General features: G+C 41.9%; 2 protein-coding genes and 1 long non-coding RNA gene across 4 annotated transcripts; 2 read left to right on the forward strand and 1 right to left on the reverse strand.

Moving 5' to 3' along the window:
• Positions 1-3,383: 3,383 nt before the first annotated feature.
• LOC127770105 (uncharacterized) lies at positions 3,384-7,288 on the reverse strand. 2 transcript variants are annotated; one of them, XR_008016879.1, is made up of 3 exons: positions 6,202-7,288; positions 5,067-5,236; positions 3,384-4,955 (listed from the first exon to the last, which is right to left on the reverse strand). It is a non-coding gene; the product is annotated as an uncharacterized LOC127770105 (long non-coding RNA). The 2 variants fall into 2 exon arrangements; XR_008016878.1 differs by having other exon boundaries at positions 5,050-5,236.
• A 3,145-nt stretch (positions 7,289-10,433) lies between these two features.
• On the forward strand, positions 10,434-17,113 carry LOC127770705 (probable serine/threonine-protein kinase BSK3). The gene is made up of 12 exons (XM_052296517.1): positions 10,434-10,593; positions 10,776-10,884; positions 11,348-11,568; positions 12,369-12,504; positions 12,954-13,087; positions 13,167-13,272; positions 13,751-13,836; positions 14,263-14,451; positions 14,778-14,942; positions 15,536-15,649; positions 15,906-16,197; positions 16,610-17,113. The coding sequence occupies exons 2-11, from the start codon at positions 10,797-10,799 to the stop codon at positions 16,149-16,151; spliced, it is 1,485 nt and encodes a 494-aa protein (XP_052152477.1). The 5' UTR covers positions 10,434-10,593; positions 10,776-10,796; the 3' UTR covers positions 16,152-16,197; positions 16,610-17,113.
• A 778-nt stretch (positions 17,114-17,891) lies between these two features.
• On the forward strand, positions 17,892-19,211 carry LOC127771771 (casparian strip membrane protein 1). Its single transcript, XM_052297705.1, has 3 exons — positions 17,892-18,329; positions 18,435-18,558; positions 18,648-19,211. The coding sequence occupies exons 1-3, from the start codon at positions 17,995-17,997 to the stop codon at positions 18,861-18,863; spliced, it is 675 nt and encodes a 224-aa protein (XP_052153665.1). The 5' UTR covers positions 17,892-17,994; the 3' UTR covers positions 18,864-19,211.
• Positions 19,212-21,798: the final 2,587 nt, after the last annotated feature.

Here is a 21,798-nt window from a genome sequence, read left to right on the forward strand (position 1 = left end):
TGCTGCTGCTGCCCATCTTTTTATTTACGACTCTACCCCTGGCAATGCCCGTTAAGTTTCACTTTAGTTTCGTTTTATCCCTAGTTATTATACTACGAGAAGAAATTACTGACTGATCCATATCCATGTAAAAATAGTCGATCACGAGTGTCATGCATCCAGTCTTCGTCCATAGTGAAATGGCTATTCATTGATCTATATTGCACATGTGTTCTTTGTGCACAGCTAACTGTAGTAAAAAATATATATGTGTGTGTGCATGAGTGAGAAGTACTCTCACTGTTTACATTTATTAATTTGTAGAATATATAGATGTATACAATAGTAATTAGCACGAAGGATGTTCAGCAGTTTAACCCCGACAGAAGCCAATGAATTGTTTTCAACCGCTAGATCGAGTAGCTAGGATATGAAGTATATATCCAACGTCGTAACCGCCTAGTTTGATATGATCTGATCGAGTATATAGCTTGCGTTGTTCTTAAAAAAAAGGAATATATAGCTTGCGTTTATCCCTAAGGTTTTGAATTATATCTGTTTCTTAAGGCTGCGTTCTTTCCAAAAGTTGGAGAGAGTTTTTCAGTGCACGCGAAATGGGAAATATCATTAAGATATTATTAATTAAGTATTAATAATTATATAAACTTGAAAATGATTTTTTTATTTTTTAAACAACCTCTATATAATTTTTTTATAACAAATACATCATTGATAGTTTGAAAAGCGAGAAATTTGAGGTTTGGAATTGAAGAAAACAAATAAGCATTAGTACTAGTACTACACATTATACTTGAATGAATATGTAAAGGTAGCTAGCAGCTTTAAATATTTGGGCGTTCCATAGCATAGCAAACAATCCATGTTGCAGTTGGAAGCCAAATAGCTACAGCTAGGTAGATAAGTTAACAGTACACGCGCGCGTGCGGGGGTTACAGGGACGGCCGTAGTTCAGTTAATCCAATCCACAGCCACCCGGCGTGATTCGTGTATAAAGTGGCGGAGCCAGGAATTAAAGCATATGAGATTAATTACTAGTGATTTATATTGGAGTACGTTATTTCTCTTTTTTTTATTTATATATAAAAATTAAGATTTATAGGATGTTTTTTAAAAAACTGTGGGATCAGTCGACCCCACGAAAAAGACCAAAATCCGTAACTTGATGCATTGTTGTTGCAAGCAGCATTTGGCCATTTCACACACTGACACACGCACACATGCTAGATGCACGACTGCACCGCATGCACGCTCAAATGCTTGATCGATCGATCGATCAACTCGATTGCTGGCTACCTACCTACCTACCGACTTGGCAGGCTGCCGTGTAGGGCCATGATATGTACGTCGATCTGAATTCCTGAACCTGAGACGATCGAGACCCACACGGGGGAACATCAAATTGAGCTACAGATGCAACGTATGATCTACTCCCTTAAAAAAAAAAGGGGAAATTGGCACTATGCCATTATAATATCCAGATTCATAGTTAGAACTAGTTTTTTTTTGAAACGGAAAGGGGAGTATGTATTTATGCACAGGGCATTTGACTGATAGACAGAGAAGAAAGATCTGGCAACAACAGCAAAAGAAAAAAAACATAAAAGAAAAGAAGAAAGATTAATTCAGATGCATGGTTTGGGTCGGCCCCTCTTGATTGCACTGCCACATTAGGCATGCATATGCATGATATGGGGTCGATCAATGGGTTGCACATGCATGCAACTTGCTAAATAGATTAATTATTAACGGTTGGGCATACATACTACCTCCGTTTTTTAATAGATGACGCCATTGACTTTTTCTCACATGTTTAATCATTCGTTTTATTCAAAAAATTTACGTAATTATAATTTATTTTGTTATAAGTTCTTTTATCACTCATGGTACTTTAAATGTGATTTATATCATATACATTTACATAAAATTTTTGAATAAGACGAATGGTCAAACATATGAGAAAAAGTCAACAGCGTCATCTATTAAAAAACGGAGGGAGTATCTAGTAGGACCATCCATCGATCGATCGATTCATTCATGTATCCATGCAACAACAACGATATGCACGCACGAACGCATGACCCTGCAGGACAGACAAGCTCTAAACCCACAATTAATCATACCCTGACCCAGATAGCTAAGCAAGCTTCTGCCTGACTAATTGCACCATCAATCCATCATCAACACATACATTCGTTCAAAAGAAAAATCAATCATCAACACGATCGAGCTAGCATTAGCAATCCCTGCATGCCCTCTATCAATACAGTTTGATAAAAATCAACTTCAGCTAGACAGTAGTTCTAAGTACAGAATATTTACTCCCTTCCATCCAAAGTTTAACAATAAACACTTTTAGAATGCCGATTCCAATACATGGAAAGTCAAGCATTTTCAGTCAATCAAGTACTCCAATGGGACATAAAAGCAATTCAAAAATCGAAATTTAACAATGAGAGAAATCTTACATATTATCCTTAATCTTTACTAAGGACCTATAATTACTTACATTTAGATCACGGTTCATTTTTGCTTAAAATTTTTTAAAAGAGCCAATTTGTCAAAAAAAAAGTTTTGCCGTGGAAAATAGTAATTGTTGCACTTACTCTATGAGTTATTCCCTCCGTTCCAAAATATAGCTATTTCTAGCACAGTGTCTTGTTCCAAAATAAAGCTATTTCTTCACCTACCTCCTTCTCTCAACCAATCACAACCATTCTTCTTCACCTACTTTCTCTTTTCAACCAATCACACACTTCCTCCAATCATTCTCACCTATTTTCTTAATACCTGTGCCAATCTCAAAAATGGCTTCATTTTGGGACGGAGGAAGTAGTAAAAAAAAGAAGAAACGAGCAAGGACAAACGGGGGCATTTCGGTCATTACAGTAGGGTGGTCCAAACACGAAAGCAAGCAAGGTCCAAAAGGGAGGAGCACAAGTATGCAAAGGCGAAGAGAGAGTCGCTGGATTCCGCCGGGCCGTGCTACAGAAAACAACGACGTGTGCTCAACCGTTTTGTTCACGACCTCCGGCCTCCCTTCCTCCGCTTGCCAGTGCCTGCCTGTCCGTGTCTGGAGCCACCAAAACTGGACCCAGCACACACAGTCATACCACGGCGACCACAGCAAATATCGGCACTTCGATCTGTTCATAGATTTATTTTTGAATAATTTCTCACTAGTATATATTTGGATTATTCCTGCAATATATACAGAAAAATCTAAAATATCATTGTACTAGTCTAATTTCAAGAAATGTTATTAACAAGTACGAGTTCCACGAAATATCATCGTACAATCAACTTTGTCCTACAAAATGTCATTGTTAGGGTTCCATCTATCCCGCCCACTTAACCAAAAACTGCTAACGGAACCCTAACGACAATAACATTTCTAGAGTAAAGTCACTTGTATGATGACATTCTATGAAATTCGCACTTATCAAGGATCTCTCTTAAAATTGGGTGTTTTTTTTTGTATTTTCTCTCTATATATACTCGACTCGAGAGCATATTTCTATGTCAGCCACTGTACATTGGACGGACGGACACAGTTGCCGTATGGAGGTTTCGATCGTGCTGGAGGCAGCATCATCCTTTGGAACAGTGAGCAGCGCATTAATTCTGGATAGAGAGTTATCAGAGAGGCTTTTCTTTTTATCCGTTATATATACTAAAAAAGAGGTTTTTCTTTTGCAAGCAAAGCAAAGCAACTAGCTGGTGCTAGCCTTGCCAAACGCCATTTCGATCGTTGAACTACTGCTACTACTTGCAACTAGACCAACGATTCGACGACTTTTCGAGATAGAATATATCCAAGTTAAAATGGCCGTTGGTTTTTCTGGGTAAATTATTTTGAATTCTCAGTGACCGCCAAAGCAGAAAAGGGTGAGAAGGCTTCTGGAGTACATGCATATGTGGTCCACGCGTGCAACCAGCCGGCCGTGTCGGCTTCTGCAGTGCAAGTTGCCAAACCTACCAAATTCACTCAGGATCCGGACACTTTTTTTCTCCCCCATTTGCACTCCATTATTTTCTCTAGTTAATTACCATGTGTTTCTTCCTATAATCATCACACTAGTATACCTGTTCAGCTACCCAGTTCACACGGTTTTTCATTTGTTATTTAAGTATCTTAGGATTTCCTATGGTCATCAACTCATGATGCATTCCAAATTATAAAATGTTTGAGAGAGAGAGAGGAAGATGCCACGTACGGCTGACGGAATCAGATCGTAGGCGTAGCTGGAATGCTGGCTGGGATAGGTAGGCACGTACGGGTATACACTGTACACCAGTACACTGGCAGATGGTGTCCCTGCGTATTTGTTTCCGTATGCTGTGTGTGCCCAAGTGGGGGCCCACGTGGCAAACCTTCGCAAAGACAAGCGTCATGTGAAGTGTCTGAGCAGCGGAGAGGTAGGCCCACCGCGCCCGGCCCACTTTGGCCCACAAAACAGAACCGGGCCCACGCCCTGTGAGCTTACGTCCTCCTGCCCTCCTATTGTGGCTCACGTGGGCCTCCACGTCGGACCCATATGTTCTTTCAAACTTCTTCCCCGCCATCATTCCTTCTCCTCTCCTCTACCTTTCCCACTATTTTTACCAATTTTTACCATTCCTATGCAGTGTATTAAAATGAAACTGATAAACAAAACCAACAGACAAAGCAGTAATATTGATCTAGCTACCCATCCATTCTTGAGATATTATTCTACCAAGAACAAAAGCATTCCTGCATATTAGTAAAATTTGTCCTGGAAAATCCTATGTGGTTTGAACATGAAGCAACATAATGTAGACAGCTCATGTGATTTGGACAGATCACTTACCCGCAGAAGACAGGATTTAGTCCGGTCTAAAATTTCTAGAATCCCACAATGAGAAATTCCCATCCCGCCTTTTCGTTTTCTCAACTTTCAATCCAAGACGGTATCTCCTTTGAATTCCTGCGTTGCCTACAAAAGATGAGGCAAGCTTTTAGATATCTGCCCTTTTCCTATGTTCTGGACTGAGTAAAAAGAAAGAGGCAAAACAGTGACATGATTCCACCTTTTGAAATGACTTACTCACAGATGGAAATGCTCCACTTCTAGCCCAATTACATTATCAGGGCAAATGCAAAGTTCTTGCAAGTCACTACCACTTTGTGCAGCCACTTTGAGGGCACTAGTTGCGAAGCAGATCTCCAAGGATGCACGCAGTAACACCAGTTAGTCAAGGTAGATAGAGTTGTTTCCTGTACATGAAAAAGCAACTTTCAACAGTTCCTTCAAAGGGATGGCAAAGGTGAGAAAGATTGAAGGAACAGCGGAGGAAGATATTTATTTTACAGCATCAGGTAGGTTGGTGTTGGTATTCGAATTTTTAGCCAGACCATGCAAACAAAACTATAACAAGTAGTAACCAAATTTGCCTGACAAAACTTTCTCTGTTTGAATCTTCTACACTTCACTTTGTGTTCAAATTCTTTTAGCAGGCCATATGCTCCTTATTTCTTGATTGGAAACAACAATTATCTGCTTGAACACTGTGGACAGACACCGATTCAGAAACAGTGCGTGCGAGAGTAACATTTCTTTTTTTGAGAGAACAACATTTCACTGTGAGGAAAAGCTGGCCGGCTATTTCACCCTACAATTACTTCAAAACAAGTGTTGGGGAAATATTTTGAGAGTTCCGTGTGAGGACTTTGTTGACGCAGGGCCACTGTTCGACAGTGTCACGTTGCTTTCCCAGCTTCAGGAATGTACGAAGAAACACAGACAGCCATGCGTGGTGGGATTTGGACATGGAAAAGGACGTTGAGGACGATTGATTGTCGGGCATTTGATGCAAGGAAACAGACCAAACCAGGTTACTGTGTTTTAGTTATGGAACCAGCGACGTCTTCCTCTAGGATGGAAATTTTTGACTAGTTGGTGCCAAGCTAAGTGCTAAGTACAGGGCTAGCCGGTGACTACTGGACATCCACAAAAGCAATTATATTATGAAACTACACCCAAGTGACTTTATGAACACAAAAGGCAAAGATGCAGAACAAAAAGCTGATATCCACATGGTTTAGTGGCATATATCAGCACTAGTCAGCATTCTGTCATGTGCACTGAAACATAAGCTAAGCAGCAGCGCATCCAATGTGGAGCATTATTAGTACCCAAACCCCAGGGTGTATAAATCTATGGTAGCAGCACTGAGAGTTACCTTTTCAGGAGCATTCTCCCCGTAGAAACCATCAAGGCTGGCACATAACTGAGTGTTCTGAATTCTGGTGCTGAAGAACAACAAGAAAAAGGGCGATTCCAGTCCAGATCATCAAGCTCCCCCAATGCTGGGCAATTTATACTCTGGAGAAAGTTTCTGCTCGCCACTTGAAAGTGCCGATGATTAGATTTATCGGAGCCGCGGTGCCGAAGCAGCACGAGTGTGGAGCTGGGATGATTACCAGCTAACTGATGCCCACAGCACAGTGCTGGCATAGTGGACGGCATGGAGTCCAGCACACCAACCAGAAAGATATAGTCATGTCAGGAAGAAAGAAAGAGATCGATTGGTCCTAAAGCAGTGAGATGCTCGAATCCAAACCAGCAGGCGCTGTAGAAGCACAGTTGCATGCTTGGAGAAGTTGAAAGAGATGGTTAATCAAGCCTGTGAGCTGTGACCATGGCGGACCGTGGCGATGCAATTATAGAATGTAGTTCACCGCAGCAACGGGCAGGCAGGGTTGACAGGGTGCATAGTGCAACCGGAGACAGGGTAACTGAGCGGCATCACTGCAGGCCGGCATTCCGTCGAACACTTGGCGCGCACGCGCCAAGCGTGCCACGACAAGCAACATCACGGAGACATCAGACATCCCATGGCGCGGTGGCCGGTAGAGGCCTGAGACGCAACAGAAACACAAGCATGTTTGCCCCGCCAGCTCACGGCGAAATCCGCGGCGCCCACGCAGCATCGAAGAGGAAGAGGAAGAGCAACGCCGCGGATTCGCACTTCCGCAGAGCGCGAGGCGGAGGAGGAGAGATCGAAGTGGGCTGGGCATTTCCTTTCAGTTGCTGACTTAGCATAAATGAGCTTGAATCGCGCAGAGCCCGTCTAGTAGTGGGCTTTATATTCTTCGTGAGATAAACGTTTAAGGTGGGCTTTCTAACGGACAGTTGACTGAGCCCGTGGGCCTATATTGACAAGTGGGCCAATACGCGTTATGAGTCAATCAGGTCAACGGATTGCTGTTGTTGCGGTTGAACCCCACATAATGGGGGAAGGTAAGTTAACACGTCATCATTGACTAATTGAGTGGTATTTTATGTGATTATTATGTCAATCAGGGTCGGCAGGGATGATACGGAAGTCCGGCCCCACGTTTTTGCTTGATTTCCCCTGTCTAGATAGACATCTATGCTAATTTAGCTGACGTTCTGAACTTCTGATAAGGTGTAAACAATGCCGATTGGCAACTTCGTCAAGCTCGATCTCCTCTTCCGATTTTGAGAAGAAAAATAATAAAAAGCATCAAGCAAGTGTCCTTACTGCTACTGCTATAACTTTAAGGTTCCATTGTTTGGCTTTTTCCCTAATAAGCTAGGGAAAAAAAGTGAATTTATAGGTAAAACTTTTATATTTATATTCTTGGTGACTTAAAAGCCAATGCTAAAAAAGAAACTACGTCGAAAATATCTCAAAATCAATCTTAAACTAAAGTTTAAAAATTTAAAAATTGGCTTTTTCTTTGATTTATTAGGCCATCCGATGGGAGCCTTATACAGCAGCAGGAGTAGTAGTACTAGGTATGAGAATAATGAAAAAACGTTGAACTCTGATTTGGTTTGGGAGCATTCGTGCAACCGCCAGCCTAGGAGTACTATACCTCCTCAGAAAAATAGATGTTCCTTTTGGAGATATTGAACTATATGCCACTTTTAGATGTGGCAATTAACTATTTGTCACTGGATCCATATGTCATAGGCACATGTGGACCCACATGTCATTGAGATAGGAGTAGCAAATAGTTAATTGACAAATCTAAAAGTGGCAAATAGTTAAAAAGCCCCGTTCCTTTTGGTATACCTGGCTAGCTTCATATAGCTTAATAAAATCCAATATGATCGACTGATCCGCTGCATAGCGATATACTCCCTCCGTTTCAAAATGTTTGACACCGTTGACTTTTTAGCACATGTTTGACCATTCGTCTTGTTCAAACAAAATTGTGAAATATGTAAAACTAGATGTGTACATGAAAATACATTTAACAAGGAATCAAATGATATGAAAAGAATAAATAATTACTTAAAATTTTTGAATAAGACGAATGGTCAAACACGTACTAAAAAGTCAACGATGTCAAACATTTTGAAACAGAGGGAGTAGCATGATGATAACAAGCACAACAGTAGCTGCACGACGAATCAGCCGCTAACTTATGGTCCTGCTCTTTTCTCCAACAAGAAATGAATGAATATTAAGATTTTCGTGGTACGTTTTTCAAACTGCTAAACGGCATGTTTCGTGCGAAAACTTTTTATATGAAGGTTGCTCTAAAATATCATATTAATATATTTTTTAAGTTTATAATAATTAAAACTTAATCAATCAACGTAAAAAACTTAAATTTCATCTTCATTTGTGCAAGAAAAGAACACCACCTGAAAATTTTACTCCTGTAGTGATGCAGCGCATCGCGGGAGCGGACACGCAGGTTACAGATCAAATCGACCTGTTCGCTTTTGGCTCAGTGGGGCCCGATTAACAGCCGCTTGGCTTGCCCGCCAGTTCAGCTCTGCAGCACCGAACGGAATTAACGGCCTGGCCGACTCCGATCGGCTTGCAACGAATTATTTGTTTGTTTGATAAGGTAAATCAAATATTATTTTTTTTAAAAAATAATAAAATAAATTTTGGTTCAAACAATGCAATAGAATTTAGAATTTCGTTGAGAAAACACATTTTTAAAGATGTGGAGCACATGATCAACCGTCTAAACACTCGTCAGCGACAAATACTACTACTTACGTTACGTGTAAACAGCGAACTTGATTGGGCTTCCCTCCGTTTGGTTGGTCTGGTTTTGCCGAACAATCAGTCTCATGACCTCACCAAAGTTGCTGCGCCATTCACCCCCAAAAAGAAAATTAAAAATAAAAAAAGGTAAGTTGCCGCGCCATTTTCTCTTGTCGTAGGTTGGCTTTTGACGGATCGATCGATCCATGCCAATCTCAACATTCTTTTCGTTTCTTTTATCCACAGGCGGGATAGCTACTGCTCTGCTCTCTTCCTTGCAGCATCGCTTTCGCTTTTTGGCAGCTTGATTTATTTGTTTTATGGACATTAATTCCGGTTTGTCATCGTCGAGTTAATTAATACTGGTAAGCAGCAATTTTATTGCAAAGATGCACGGCCATGTACAGGACGACTTGATGCTGCCTGTCTGAACGTACTTACGTACATGTCGTAGCGTGTACACATACAGTACAAGCTAATATCGGTCGGTTCACACAACGATTTTGACTTTTGTGATCGATTGCCAAGTCAGAAGCATACTGTATTCGCTACTAGTAACAGTGATGTTTATCTAGTTTACTATCATTTGAACTGTGGTCAAACCAAACCTGCAGAAAACGCAAGTTGGATAGAATAAAATTACCTGCTGGTTTGTTGTAGTAGCGCACAGGCACACAAAGATGCCGCATATGGAGTATATTTTTTATACGAAGATTTGGTCCCCGCATATCGCTCACTCGCACGTACTGAGGCTGGCAGAAAGAGAAAGCGTCCGAGTCTCTTTTCATCATTTCGTCTGCCAACGCAAACGTGCGTGTGCACGAGTCGAGAACAAATTAACTAGACTTTTCTCATCATCATCATCATCAGATGCAACCTGCTCCTCCTACCTATAGCTTCCAAGTTCCATTCCAGCTCGTATATCAGCTAGCTGGGAGTATGATTTATCAGGAGAAAAACCAGTACAAGCAAAACAAAAAATATAAACATTTAGTACGGCTTTTATACTTTTTTTTTTGATAGATGCGGTGGCCGTGTGTGTGTCCAGCCCGGCGACGGCACGCAGCGGCCGGCGTGCGGTTACTGGAGCAGCACACGAACTACCACGAATAGTCGCGCTTCCCGGTGTTGGAAACGCACCCAATTTGGCCAACTTGCCCGTGGCGTTTTACTGCCAAACAGCAGAGTAGGTAATTACCGCGCGCGGGATTAAATTCAGAGCTCGTAATCACGACGCAACCAACCCCGTTGTCCCAGTTACCCAGTACAGCGCAGGCATGTCGGTATAAATAAATAAATAAATAAACAAATGATAGTAATAGTTAAATAACTAATTGATTAATTAATAATACTCCAGCTGCAGCAACGGCAACGATAATATTCCCGGCGAAATAAACCCCATTCATTAGCAACGGGGTTGTAGCGGTATTAGCGAATAATAGTTGCTGCAGCGGCGGCCACCCAGCCAGCCAGCCTCAACCCCAACCCCTCCAACCCCAAGAGAGGCCGCGCCGCGAGAGAGAGAGATCCAATCCAATCCGGCCCCCGTCTCCCCCCCTCCTCCACGCCGCGGCGCCGCTCCGGTTGCTTGCTCAGGTTGGAGTGGTCGCGCCGCCGCCGCCGCCGCCGCCGCCGCGCCGCGCCTCTCGATTCGGCCGCGCGAGCAGATCCGAGCACCCAACGGCGGTCGCTGCGCGCGGGGGGGTTCGAATTCTGCGCCGCTGCCGTTGCTTCGCGTCTCCTTTCTCAGGGTGTGCTGCTCTGTTCGCTTCCTGCAGGGGGGCGGGCTGCTGATCGAAATGGGCGGGCGCGTGTCCAAGGCGGTGGCCTGCTGCTGCTGCCGCTCGCAGCACCATGGAGTCGTCGTCGAGAGCTCGGAGAAGACGGGTGCGTGATATGCTTCTCTGCGCCTTCCAGAATGCTCTATCTATCCATCCATCTATCTATCTTTCCCCCTTTTTCTGCTGCTATTTTTGGAGCTCGCTTTCCCTTTTCCAGAAGCTGTGGGCGCTCGCGATCTTACTTTTTATTTGTCCCCCGAGTTTGCTCTATTTTCGCCTAGATATGGCCATTAATTCGTTAAATTGGGTCGACATCTCCGCATTTGGAACGTTGTTAAACTGACTCCAGTAGCCATTAATCTGTTCCACCTATCCATTTGGTGGTGATATCTGCGTTATTATGGTCAAACTATTTCTGATTTATGTGCGCCTGTTTACATATTATATAGCGTTTCTGCTAGTGATTTGGGGGTGCTGATTAGTTTTGTTAGTTCTGCATCTTCGAGTGATTTTTGGCTGCAAGCTTGTGGTAATGGAGTAATTTGAGCGGAATACATGTTTATCTGTAGCGGAGGAGGACCATGGGGAGTCGTATGAGCTGCCGGCCTTTCAGGAATTCTCCTTCGAGCAGCTGAGGCTGGCCACCTCAGGCTTTGCGGTGGAGAACATCGTGTCTGAGCATGGTGAGAAGGCGCCCAATGTGGTGTACAAGGGGAAGCTCGACGCGCAGCGTCGCATCGCTGTGAAGAGGTTCAACCGTTCTGCATGGCCTGACCCGCGGCAGTTCTTGGTATCCTATTGTCTTCACCTTAACCCTTTTGCATTGCTAACGATGTGCGTTTGCTTGGTGCCAATGGTAGTTGGGTACGTGGTGGTTATTGTGGGAATGGTAGATTCTGTTCTATTTATAAGTGCATGAATTGGTTTCTAGGTTTGGGTTGTCTCTTATCATGGAGGTTGTTGATGTGTACCTGTTCCTGAGATGATATGCATGCTTGTTCTTTACTTATTTGGCTTTTGGGTGGAATATGATGGCTTGCAGTTCAAATTGTGGCATCTGCCAACTGTTTGCACAACATATCTTTTTTGGTATGATTATTAGATTCCAATACTAAACAAGTATCAGACAGCAATCATTACAGCTAGTAGCACCATCATTTTGTGGATTACATGTTTGATTGCTACATCACTCCATTAATTGCTATGTGTGAGTTAGTGTCTCAGTAATTATAAACTTACTATTACCTGTTGTTAACATTATGTATTTTTGACTGCATTAGTTCTAGCTCTTCCCGTGGACAATGCTTTATATGCCTTGTTATTTTGCTAACTGTCACATGTTAATTCACCACCATGCCATTTGTTTCTGATTGCTATTGTACATACTATTAAAATGGCAAGTATAGAGGTTTTCTTCCACAACTTTAAGCAGCCCATTTTCCATATTGATGGCATTTTGTTGTGTGAGTGGATGGTGGAATCTACTTCCTATTTGTTGACTCAACTTTTTGTTTGATTACCCATATATTTTTGTGGTAAATTCTCTAAGATCATCTAATAATCCTTTTGGTGGAAACAACTATGCTTCAGGAAGAAGCTAAATCAGTTGGACAACTTCGGAGCAAAAGGTTAGCAAATTTGCTTGGCTGTTGCTGCGAAGGTGACGAGAGATTGCTTGTTGCAGAATACATGCCCAATGACACACTAGCGAAGCATCTTTTCCATTGTGAGTTGCCATGCATTTCTTGTCGCATGCCTTAGAACTTTTATGTTGCTGTCATCACATCAATTAGTAACTGGGTTCTGTTCATGGTTACATTTCCGCATCATATATAAATAGGATATCTAGAGTAGCAACTGAGAGTAAATTGGACATGCTGCTTTAATTTCTTTTCATAACACTGTTCACCATGACAATTAGTACTTGCCACGTGAGAGAAGACTATATGTGCACCTCAAAGACTCGTGTACTCTGTATTGGAGCTTTCTTTTTGGCCTCTAAGTTCACCAATGCATCTGAACTTTCGGGGAGATTCCTTGACATACTTTTTCCAACAATCGAAACTGCATTTCCTGCCATACATCTTTTATAATGTCTTGCATTATTAATGATGCAATACCAGCAATCTTGAAATTGATGTAATATTTCAAACTTATTATTGTATGATTTCCCAGGGGAGGCGCAAGCAATGAAATGGCCCATGAGATTAAGAGTTGTTCTCTATCTGGCTGAGGCTTTAGAATATTGCACCAGCAAGGGGCGTGCTCTGTACCATGATCTTAATGCCTACAGAGTTCTCTTTGATGATGTGAGTATCATATAGATTGTTTTTGTAACGTGATCATCTGTGTGTTTTGTAACATTTCTATGTTGTTTACATGGCACAGGACTGTAACCCTAGGCTTTCATGTTTTGGCCTCATGAAGAACAGTCGAGATGGTAAAAGCTACAGTACCAATCTGGCGTTTACTCCTCCAGAGTACATGAGAACTGGTTGGTACCTTCTTACTTTTCAAACATCGTAAAGCTTAATTAGTCTTTCTTTGTGAGTGTTATAATCTGCACATGATCTTTCTGGTCGTCTAATAACGTTGTTGCATACCCTGGTTTGAATCTTATTATCCTTTAACCTTTAAAGTTAGTAGGGTCAACTTTTCTCTGGAGCATTCCAATACTACGTGGTTTGAAATTATGTTAAATTTTTGCAGCATTTTCATAACTTCCTACATTGGATTCTTACAGTTTGAACCGTAATGATTTTCGTAGTGCTTCTATCCTTTTAAATGACGTTTGGTTTGATTTTAGCAGAATTGTACATCTAGAACCCCCCCCCCCCCCCTCATTGTGCTTGGTGGTGAATTCATATTTGGTCAATTGTGTCTAAGTTCAAGTGTTCAACTGCTGTAAAATATGAAGTCTTGTTACTTTTACATTACAATTTGTCTCACTCACTCTTTTGGTTTACCTGCAGGACGTATCACACCTGAGAGTGTCATTTACAGCTTTGGTACCTTGCTTTTGGATGTTCTTAGTGGGAAGCATATTCCTCCTAGCCATGTATGCCTTTGAGCTTTATTTCATCTAGCACCATTTTACACTTCCTGCTTTTGCATCCTGTCATGACTGAATATATTTTTTTTTCTATATGCATCCTTGAAAGAAGTTTAGCAATTTAAAAATATAAATATGTACATACAATAATAAAAGCATAAATATGAATCCTAAATATTTCATATATACATTATGTCATTCACAATGTGTCAATACTACTTATTTGTTTAGACTTTTGAAGGATGAAAAATAATATTCTCAAGGAATCTAAGTAAAAGATAACCTTTTCTTTGGACCACTATAAGGACCTTTATCGCACTATCAAGGTCATTAAGGCTGCTACTTAGAACAATGGATACAGCAATAAATAAGACTTGGCTTCGCATATCTTCATCTTCAACAGACTAACTAATATGAGTGCAAATATGACAGGCCCTTGACCTGATTCGAGATCGGAATTTTAACATGCTGACAGACTCCTGTTTAGAGGGTCAATTTTCAAATGAGGAAGGGACAGAACTAGTGCGATTAGCTTCAAGATGCCTGCACTATGAACCTCGTGAACGACCTAATGTAAGATCTCTGGTGCAAGCATTGGCTCCTCTTCAGAAGGATCTTGAGGTGAATATCTTTCCACTTCCCTTTCTCACTATGGCACTGTTGAGTTCAGGTCTCCTAAAATTATGTTGAGAAAATTACGCCATGAATTTCAATTTGTTCTATTTCAACCTATATATCCAAATTAGTTATTTCTATATCTAAACTCTTCATATATTTAGTCCCTCCCTAACCTTTCCACGACTGACGCCATTTATGCTTGTGTACATTTTTTATTCTCAGCTTGAAAGTTAATCTATCAAAATATTATAACAGGGTGATTTTGGCATCCTCATTGGACTTGAAGTTCTATAATATTGTAATTGCAGTAATGTTGAAATATTTTGCAGACTCCATCTTATGAACTGATGGATATACCCCGTGGTGGTGCAACATCTGTTCAGTCATTGCTTCTTTCTCCTCTTGCTGAAGCTTGTTCCAGAAAGGATCTGACAGCAATACATGAAATCCTAGAAAAGACGGGCTACAAGGATGATGAGGGAACAGCAAATGAGGTTTTAGTTTTTTTTCCCCTCTTCTTTACTTTCTTTAGGGTTTGACATCATTGCCAGTATGATTTGTGTGGTCTTTTCATGAGAATCTTTGTTTGTATGTCAATCTTGATGGAGCATTCTCAGAATTTACAAGCAAGCGAATCTTTTCTATAAAATCATTTGTACTGTTAGTCCTCATGGGCTCATTGCATCTTTTATGTCCTACCTCAAGAAATATTGTTATCGATGGCATGCTGATTGCATTTTGCTTTTTTAGATGTCTGTTGGAATACATTTTAGTGTAAGAATTCTCTTCATGTTCATTTCACTTTGATCCTAGAGCAACTATAGTTGACATGATTTTATGCTGATCTGCTTGTCATCTCCTTAGTTCCAGTGTGTTAAAGCAAAATAGTCAGTTGGAAAGTCACCAAATATTCTGAGTGTGACATTTACATAGTTGCAGCATGTGACGATGTGAAACCAGTTGTCAGTCGGATATTGTGAGTAGTTATATACGTAGTTGAAACTTTGTCATGCTGAATGATTTAGCAACCATCCTCGTTATATTGTTATGCTGTTGCATGATCCATTGTTTTCCTTGTTTGCTGCAGCTCTCATTTCAGATGTGGACCAATCAAATGCAAGATACATTGAACTCAAAGAAGAAGGGTGACAATGCTTTTCGACAAAAGGACTTCTCTTCTGCAATTGACTGTTATTCTCAGGTTGATTTTGCATCTGTGTTTATATTCTATATGGGTTTGTGAGAAGTGTCAGGAGAGTTGCATGATCAAATGTAATTAGTATTCAACATAGTATGAACAGTTCCATTTAGTCTTTTTTTTTAAAAAAAAAAAGTGTATGTGAAAACAACAATTTCTGGACCGTGTGACTATCTGTAAACACCATCAGTCCATTGAAAAGGAAAAACTTTTAATCCTCACAGCTATTTTTGACTTTGCTCCCATTTGTTGTATGCAGTTCATTGAAGTTGGTACGATGGTTTCTCCGACCATTTATGCGCGGCGTTGCCTGTCATATCTGATGAATGACAAGGCAGAACAAGCTCTCAGTGATGCGATGCAAGCGCTAGTAATATCTCCAACATGGCCAACTGCATTTTATCTTCAGGCTGCTGCTCTGCTTTCTTTAGGCATGGAGAATGAAGCTCAAGAAGCAATCAAGGATGGTTGTGCCCATGAGACAAGTAGCAGCAGTGGACATTGAATATGACTGAACAAATTTGTAGTTCAGAAAATGCACATAACTTCAGGTATATGCTTCTAACAAGTCCTACTACTGAAGTAACTCAGTAGCCCAAGTAATCAGTATAAGTTCAGTGTTTGGATAAATGTGATGAATTTGACTTTAGCTACTAGGTTAATCATAAGGTTGTAAACATCTTTGTGCAATGCAGTTTCTGTTGCCATATTGTGGCTCATAACACTAACACCAAATCTGCTACCATATTTGGTCACAAATGGCATTTACTGGTGTAGCCATTAAATCCATCAGTGCCATCACTCGGAAAAAACTTATATGCAACCTGAAATACTGTTATTTGAACTTACTTAGAACAGGCTTAAGATGTTCTATGAACAATTGATATTTGGAAGGAAAACATTAATATAAGTGAGGTATTGTTTGCCATCTCTTTTAATTCACCGTCATTCTGCTTGTGGCAGGTGTTTTGGTGTGAACAATCATTGGACATGGAAGCAGCTGTTGTTCATTTGTCAATTTGGCTAGGGGTTTCTTTAACCTTGTTCTGATTTGCACGTGCGGAAGGTCGTCCCTCGTCCATATGTTCATGTAGGATGTATATATGGAAGAAAGCGACAGCAGAGGCCCTGAAAGAGATTGCAAAGACATTGAAGGTGAATAAGTCCTGCAGACACGACATTGATGGGGGAAGGGCAAAACTTGGTCTTGGTTCCTCCTACCCAAGAAAATGGGAAAACGAAAAAAAAAAGGGATTGTTATCAAAAGGCGTTGTTGATGTACATGTCAATCTTGCTGGTAGGCGTGTAAACTTGTACAGCAAGCGTTGTGTTTTCTCCAGGTCATTTTTCTTTTCTTTTTGGTTTTGTTTCATATGTGTTAGCCCCCATTGGTATATTCTAGAGAAAATCGTGGAATTCTTGTCAGGCGGAAATTGGCAGTGTTGAAGGGCTTGGTTCATTTGCAAATCTTGGACGGGCTCATCACCCCCGGTCCAGTTTAATGCTGTGCTGCTCAATTTGGTACTAGAATATAACGGTCAACTAAAACCTCTGATGTGTGCGTCCCTTTGACGAGTAAACCGGTAATGCCGCTTGAGCTTCGGTAAGAACTGGAGTTGCTGGTGGTCACTAATGCTGGGAGACGGCATTGCTGGTGGTGGCAGCGTGATCGATCGAACGGCAAACACAACGAAGGTGTAGAGGGCGCTGGCGCATCTAAAACCGGACTGCGTTACTGTGTTGGCTCGCCACGGCGAGATTGGTAGCCGGATCCTGCACAGACGCGCTGCGTAGGCTTGAGTTTAGTCAGTATGACGTGCTCGAAATTCCCCCAGCATGAGAGGCTCAGGAAACCGAGAAAGCTGGGAGTTTTTCCTAGCTCGGCGCTGGAGCCAAGCAGGACAGGGTACTCCTACATCCAGGCTTACGGCAATATTGCGGCTGCCGCTGCCAGCGCAGCGCACAATGCACGCACGAATGAAACACCATTCTGCTGCACTTGCAATCGATTTCGGTACGTTACTACTGACCCAAAGCTTTTGTTTATTCCGTGTGTCAACGAACGCCACTAGCGACTAGTGCATCTGTTGCTACTATGCCCAGCCGCTTCGCGTAGCAGTTGTCAACCACTCTTAACTCGGCGACTCCGCTTTATCTCGCACACTCACTCTGTCCACGAACCACACCACCCTACCCGCTGCACAAACCTCTGCACAAAACTTACCTATAAATCCATCTCATCTATTCATGCAGATGCAACTCGTGCACAGCTCTCATCTCGCAGCCAAAACCACTTTACTATCTCGCAGCCAACCTGTAGCAAAAGCTAATCAAACTAGCTATCAATCATGAGCTCCGGCGAGCCTGCCGCCGTCAGCATCCCCATCCACGACCACCATGGCAAGGCCCCGGCCACCTCCTCCGCCGTCCCTGCTGCTGCTGCTGCTGCGCCCGCCGCGGCTCCCGCGGTGGCGCCACGCAAGGTCGGCATCCCGTTCTTCCGGCGCGGCGACCACCACCGCGGCAGCCGGTGCCTCGCGTTCCTCGACTTCATCCTGCGGATCGCCGCCTTCGGCCCCGCACTGGCGGCGGCCATCTCCACCGGCACGTCCGACGAGACGCTCTCCGTCTTCACCGAGTTCTACCAGTTCCGCGCCAGATTCGATGACTTCCCGGCCTTCCTGTCAGAATCACATATCATCACACATCCAACTCGATCACCCAAATTAACCATCGATTATGCCATTCAAACTGATGATGATGATGATCGGATGCATATGCTTTGCAGGTTCTTCTTGGTGGCGAACGCGATCGTGGCAGGGTACCTGGTGCTGTCCCTCCCTTTCTCCGCCGTCCTCGTGATAAGGCCTCAGACCATCGGCCTCAGGCTTCTCCTGCTCGTCTGCGACATGGTATGTATCTTAATCTAAGCAATGAAATGGTTTCTTTGGATCGATAGATTTGGCTCCTGTTGAGAATTGATTTGATGCGTGTACTGCAGATCATGGCGGCGATGCTGACGGCGGCGGCGTCTGCGGCGGCGGCGATCGTGGACCTGGCGCACAACGGCAACCTGCGGGCGAACTGGGTGGCCATATGCATGCAGTTCCACGGCTTCTGCCAGCGAACCAGCGGATCCGTCGTTGCCTCCTTCCTCACCGTCGTCATCCTCATGTTCCTCGTCATCTTGGCCGCCTGCTCCATCCGCAAGCGCTAGCTTAATCATCTTGCTAGCTAATTAAAAAAGATTGTGCTTAATTATACATGCATATAATATTTACGTTTGATTTCTATCTGCATGCGCGAGCGAGTGCGTTTTTATTTTCGAATTGTAATCCTCTTCTGTACTACATGCATTTCTTTACTTGTGAGCATTGCATTGGCGAGTGATCGAGCAGTAGTGCATTGTAAAAGTTCACCTGTGCATCTATCGTTTCACTTTCTTTCTTTCTTGTAAAAGATCAACGTTGTGTGATCATCGTGCTCTGTAATCTGAATTGAACAGCTTGTTTAAAACAAACATTCTGTTATCTCTGGTGTCAAACATGTCTAATAAATATCTTATTTTGTCGGCAGGTTCTTTTAATAATGTCAGATATGGAGTAGTCATTAATATATGAACACAATGCGCAACTCAACAAATTTATATAGTCTTACGGATATTTTTTTTTATAAACTAGCATAATATTCATGCTTTGCTATGGATAAAATACTCATACTTATTTGAATATATGTGTATTCACTTGATTAAAAATAAAATAAACTATTACATAATATTATAAAATATCATGAAATAATTTGTACAACATGCAAAAGCAATTATGTTGGGCTGATGTCAGAATCACTGCAACTGCTATTATCTTTTATATATAGTAGTATTGATTCAGTCTTACCTATTTTGTTTTTTTAAAACTAATATAATATGCCCCTACATTGTAACGGGCCATGTCCGTATAAGTGTGACCGGGATAAAACATTTAGATCCAGTTGTTACTTACTTACTTACTTACTTGTGCTAAGTGTGTGGGCGCGTGGTGGAAGAAGGGGATGGAAAGAGAATGACTCCGTTTTTAAGGTAGGGTAAGAGCATGCCCAACAGTTTCCTAATATTTAACTCCCGAAAATTCTAAATTAGGACTATCAAAATAAAAATTGGGCTCAACAACCACTCCCTCCTCCAAGAGAAACCTAAAAATTAAATCCCAATAATTTGTTGGTTTGCCATATAAGTATGGTGGGACCACTTGATAGTTGATCGGCCTCTCCCCTCTCCATGTACGAACACCCGATACTCCTCTTCCCCTGCCCGCAGGCGGAGCCGCCTCATAGTTCGTCGCGATCGGACTGCTGTTCTTATCTTAATCTGTTGAAAAACGAAACATTAAGAGCATACTGTAGCTATTCGTGTTATCAAGGAGGTAATCCCCTAGCCAATATCATTGATCCGTTGATCCCTAGCCAAACGACAAGTTGTTGATCATGTACAGCTCTTCTGCCGCAAAAAAAACTGATAACTGATAAATGCATCCAGATTTATTTCAATAGCAATCAGTAGCAATTTAGCAGCACTTCAGCATCGTTTCAGCGGCATTTCAGAACAGTTGCAGCAATCAACATTTTAGAACATCTGCAGCAATCAGCAGCAGGCAGCAGCAGCATTTCAGAACAGCAGCAACAATCAGCATTTAGTACAGCACCAGTACATACTCCACAGCACATACCCACGAAAAACATCAGCATATACTTCCTGCTAATATTTACTCTTATACAGTTATACTTCCTGTAAATATTTTCGTGGTCTCTCTCTCTCTATATATATTAACTGGTGCACCATGGAGCCCAGGCTCCAACTTAATCCACCGTCCATTTGCTTTAGAATGCGTGCTTTTTAAAACCAGAGTATTGAACGAATTAGTGGGTTTAATCCATTTAACCCGTTAGGAAAGATTTGCATCAGGTACCATTCCATTTTTAATTCGCATGCATGTATTTCCAAAGGACGTACGGATTTTGAATGTCATTATGTTTCTATATCATAGATCGTCCAAAAACTCAGCCCCGTTAATTACGTTGAATTGATTTCTTTTCCATTTATATGGAATTTTTCTTTTTTTTGCACGTATATATATAAACCATCCAACGATACTCAAAATTTTACAATTTAATTAGCTGCATGCGCTCCGCCGGCCGGGAGTACTTCTACCCTCGTGTTGCTGCGAGCTTGCACCATGCCGGGACGCCGCCGGTCGTCCGCGAGGTTCATCGCTGCCGGTTCGTCGGCGAGGTTTCGTTGCCGTCGCCAGTCGCTAGCTTCGTCGCCACGCCGTTATGCGCCATCGGTTGTCTGTGAGATTCGTCGCCGGCACCCCGGTCGTCCGTGAGGTTCGTCGTCGTCACTGCCGGTTTCCCCGTGAGGAGGTTCGTCGCTGCCGTCACCGGCGATGACGTGGTTTCATGTGTAATTTATTTTAATCTATTCTTATATTTTGGCGGGTTCCGGTTCAACTGTTTTGCAGGTTGAGTACTGACAATTTTCTTTGTTTGTCAAGACCTTAAGACGGGGATGGATCCTACTAATAATTAAGTTGTTGGTTCATCCTCCTATAGTGATCCAATGACTGTACACATATGCTGCCGCAGGATGATCAGGAGAAGATGGTCGTAGGAAGAAGAAGCACTAGTTGGATGCACGCACTAGGAGCTAGTAGGCTGTTATTCAAATTAACTTGAAAACTAATTTGAATATACAATAATTCTAGAGTATAAAAAAAAACTTGTGTCGGATACCTTTGATCGCATCTATATGACCACAGATTTTTCTAGAATAAGAAAAAACAGCTAGTTTTAAACATTTGTGTTAATCACTTATCACTGATCACTGAAAGAATAATAATTTTAAATGTGAAGCACTAATATTAAGACGAATAGATTCAGTCAGACAGGTTTCACCACACTCAACTCGCAAAATATCCAATCATACTTTCGAAATTTAACGGAAGTTTCAAAGTTCCATGGTTCAATTGCGTCGGCATTAGGTATATTTTGTCGCATACTTAATTAGCCACAGTTATATAACGAAAGGATTTTTCAAACTACTTTCTCCGTTTCAAAATGTAAGTCATTATTCTAGCATTTTTCATATTTATATCAAT

Source organism: Oryza glaberrima, chromosome 4, assembly GCF_000147395.1.
Source record: "Oryza glaberrima chromosome 4, OglaRS2, whole genome shotgun sequence".
Taxonomy (NCBI): Eukaryota; Viridiplantae; Streptophyta; class Magnoliopsida; order Poales; family Poaceae; genus Oryza; species Oryza glaberrima.

What these genes read in the sequence shown, in the direction of transcription:
- LOC127770705 (XM_052296517.1), top strand. Translation starts at nt 10,797, where the DNA reads ATGGGCGGGCGCGTGTCCAAGGCGGTGGCCTGCTGCTGCTGCCGCTCG. An exon ending in ACAGAGTTCTCTTTGATGAT is followed by an intron (nt 13,088 to 13,166) that starts GTGAGTATCATA and finishes TACATGGCACAG; the next exon opens with GACTGTAACCCTAGGCTTTC. An exon ending in ATGAGGGAACAGCAAATGAG is followed by an intron (nt 14,943 to 15,535) that starts GTTTTAGTTTTT and finishes TGTTTGCTGCAG; the next exon opens with CTCTCATTTCAGATGTGGAC.
- LOC127771771 (XM_052297705.1), top strand. Translation starts at nt 17,995, where the DNA reads ATGAGCTCCGGCGAGCCTGCCGCCGTCAGCATCCCCATCCACGACCAC. An exon ending in GATGACTTCCCGGCCTTCCT is followed by an intron (nt 18,330 to 18,434) that starts GTCAGAATCACA and finishes TATGCTTTGCAG; the next exon opens with GTTCTTCTTGGTGGCGAACG. An exon ending in TCCTGCTCGTCTGCGACATG is followed by an intron (nt 18,559 to 18,647) that starts GTATGTATCTTA and finishes CGTGTACTGCAG; the next exon opens with ATCATGGCGGCGATGCTGAC.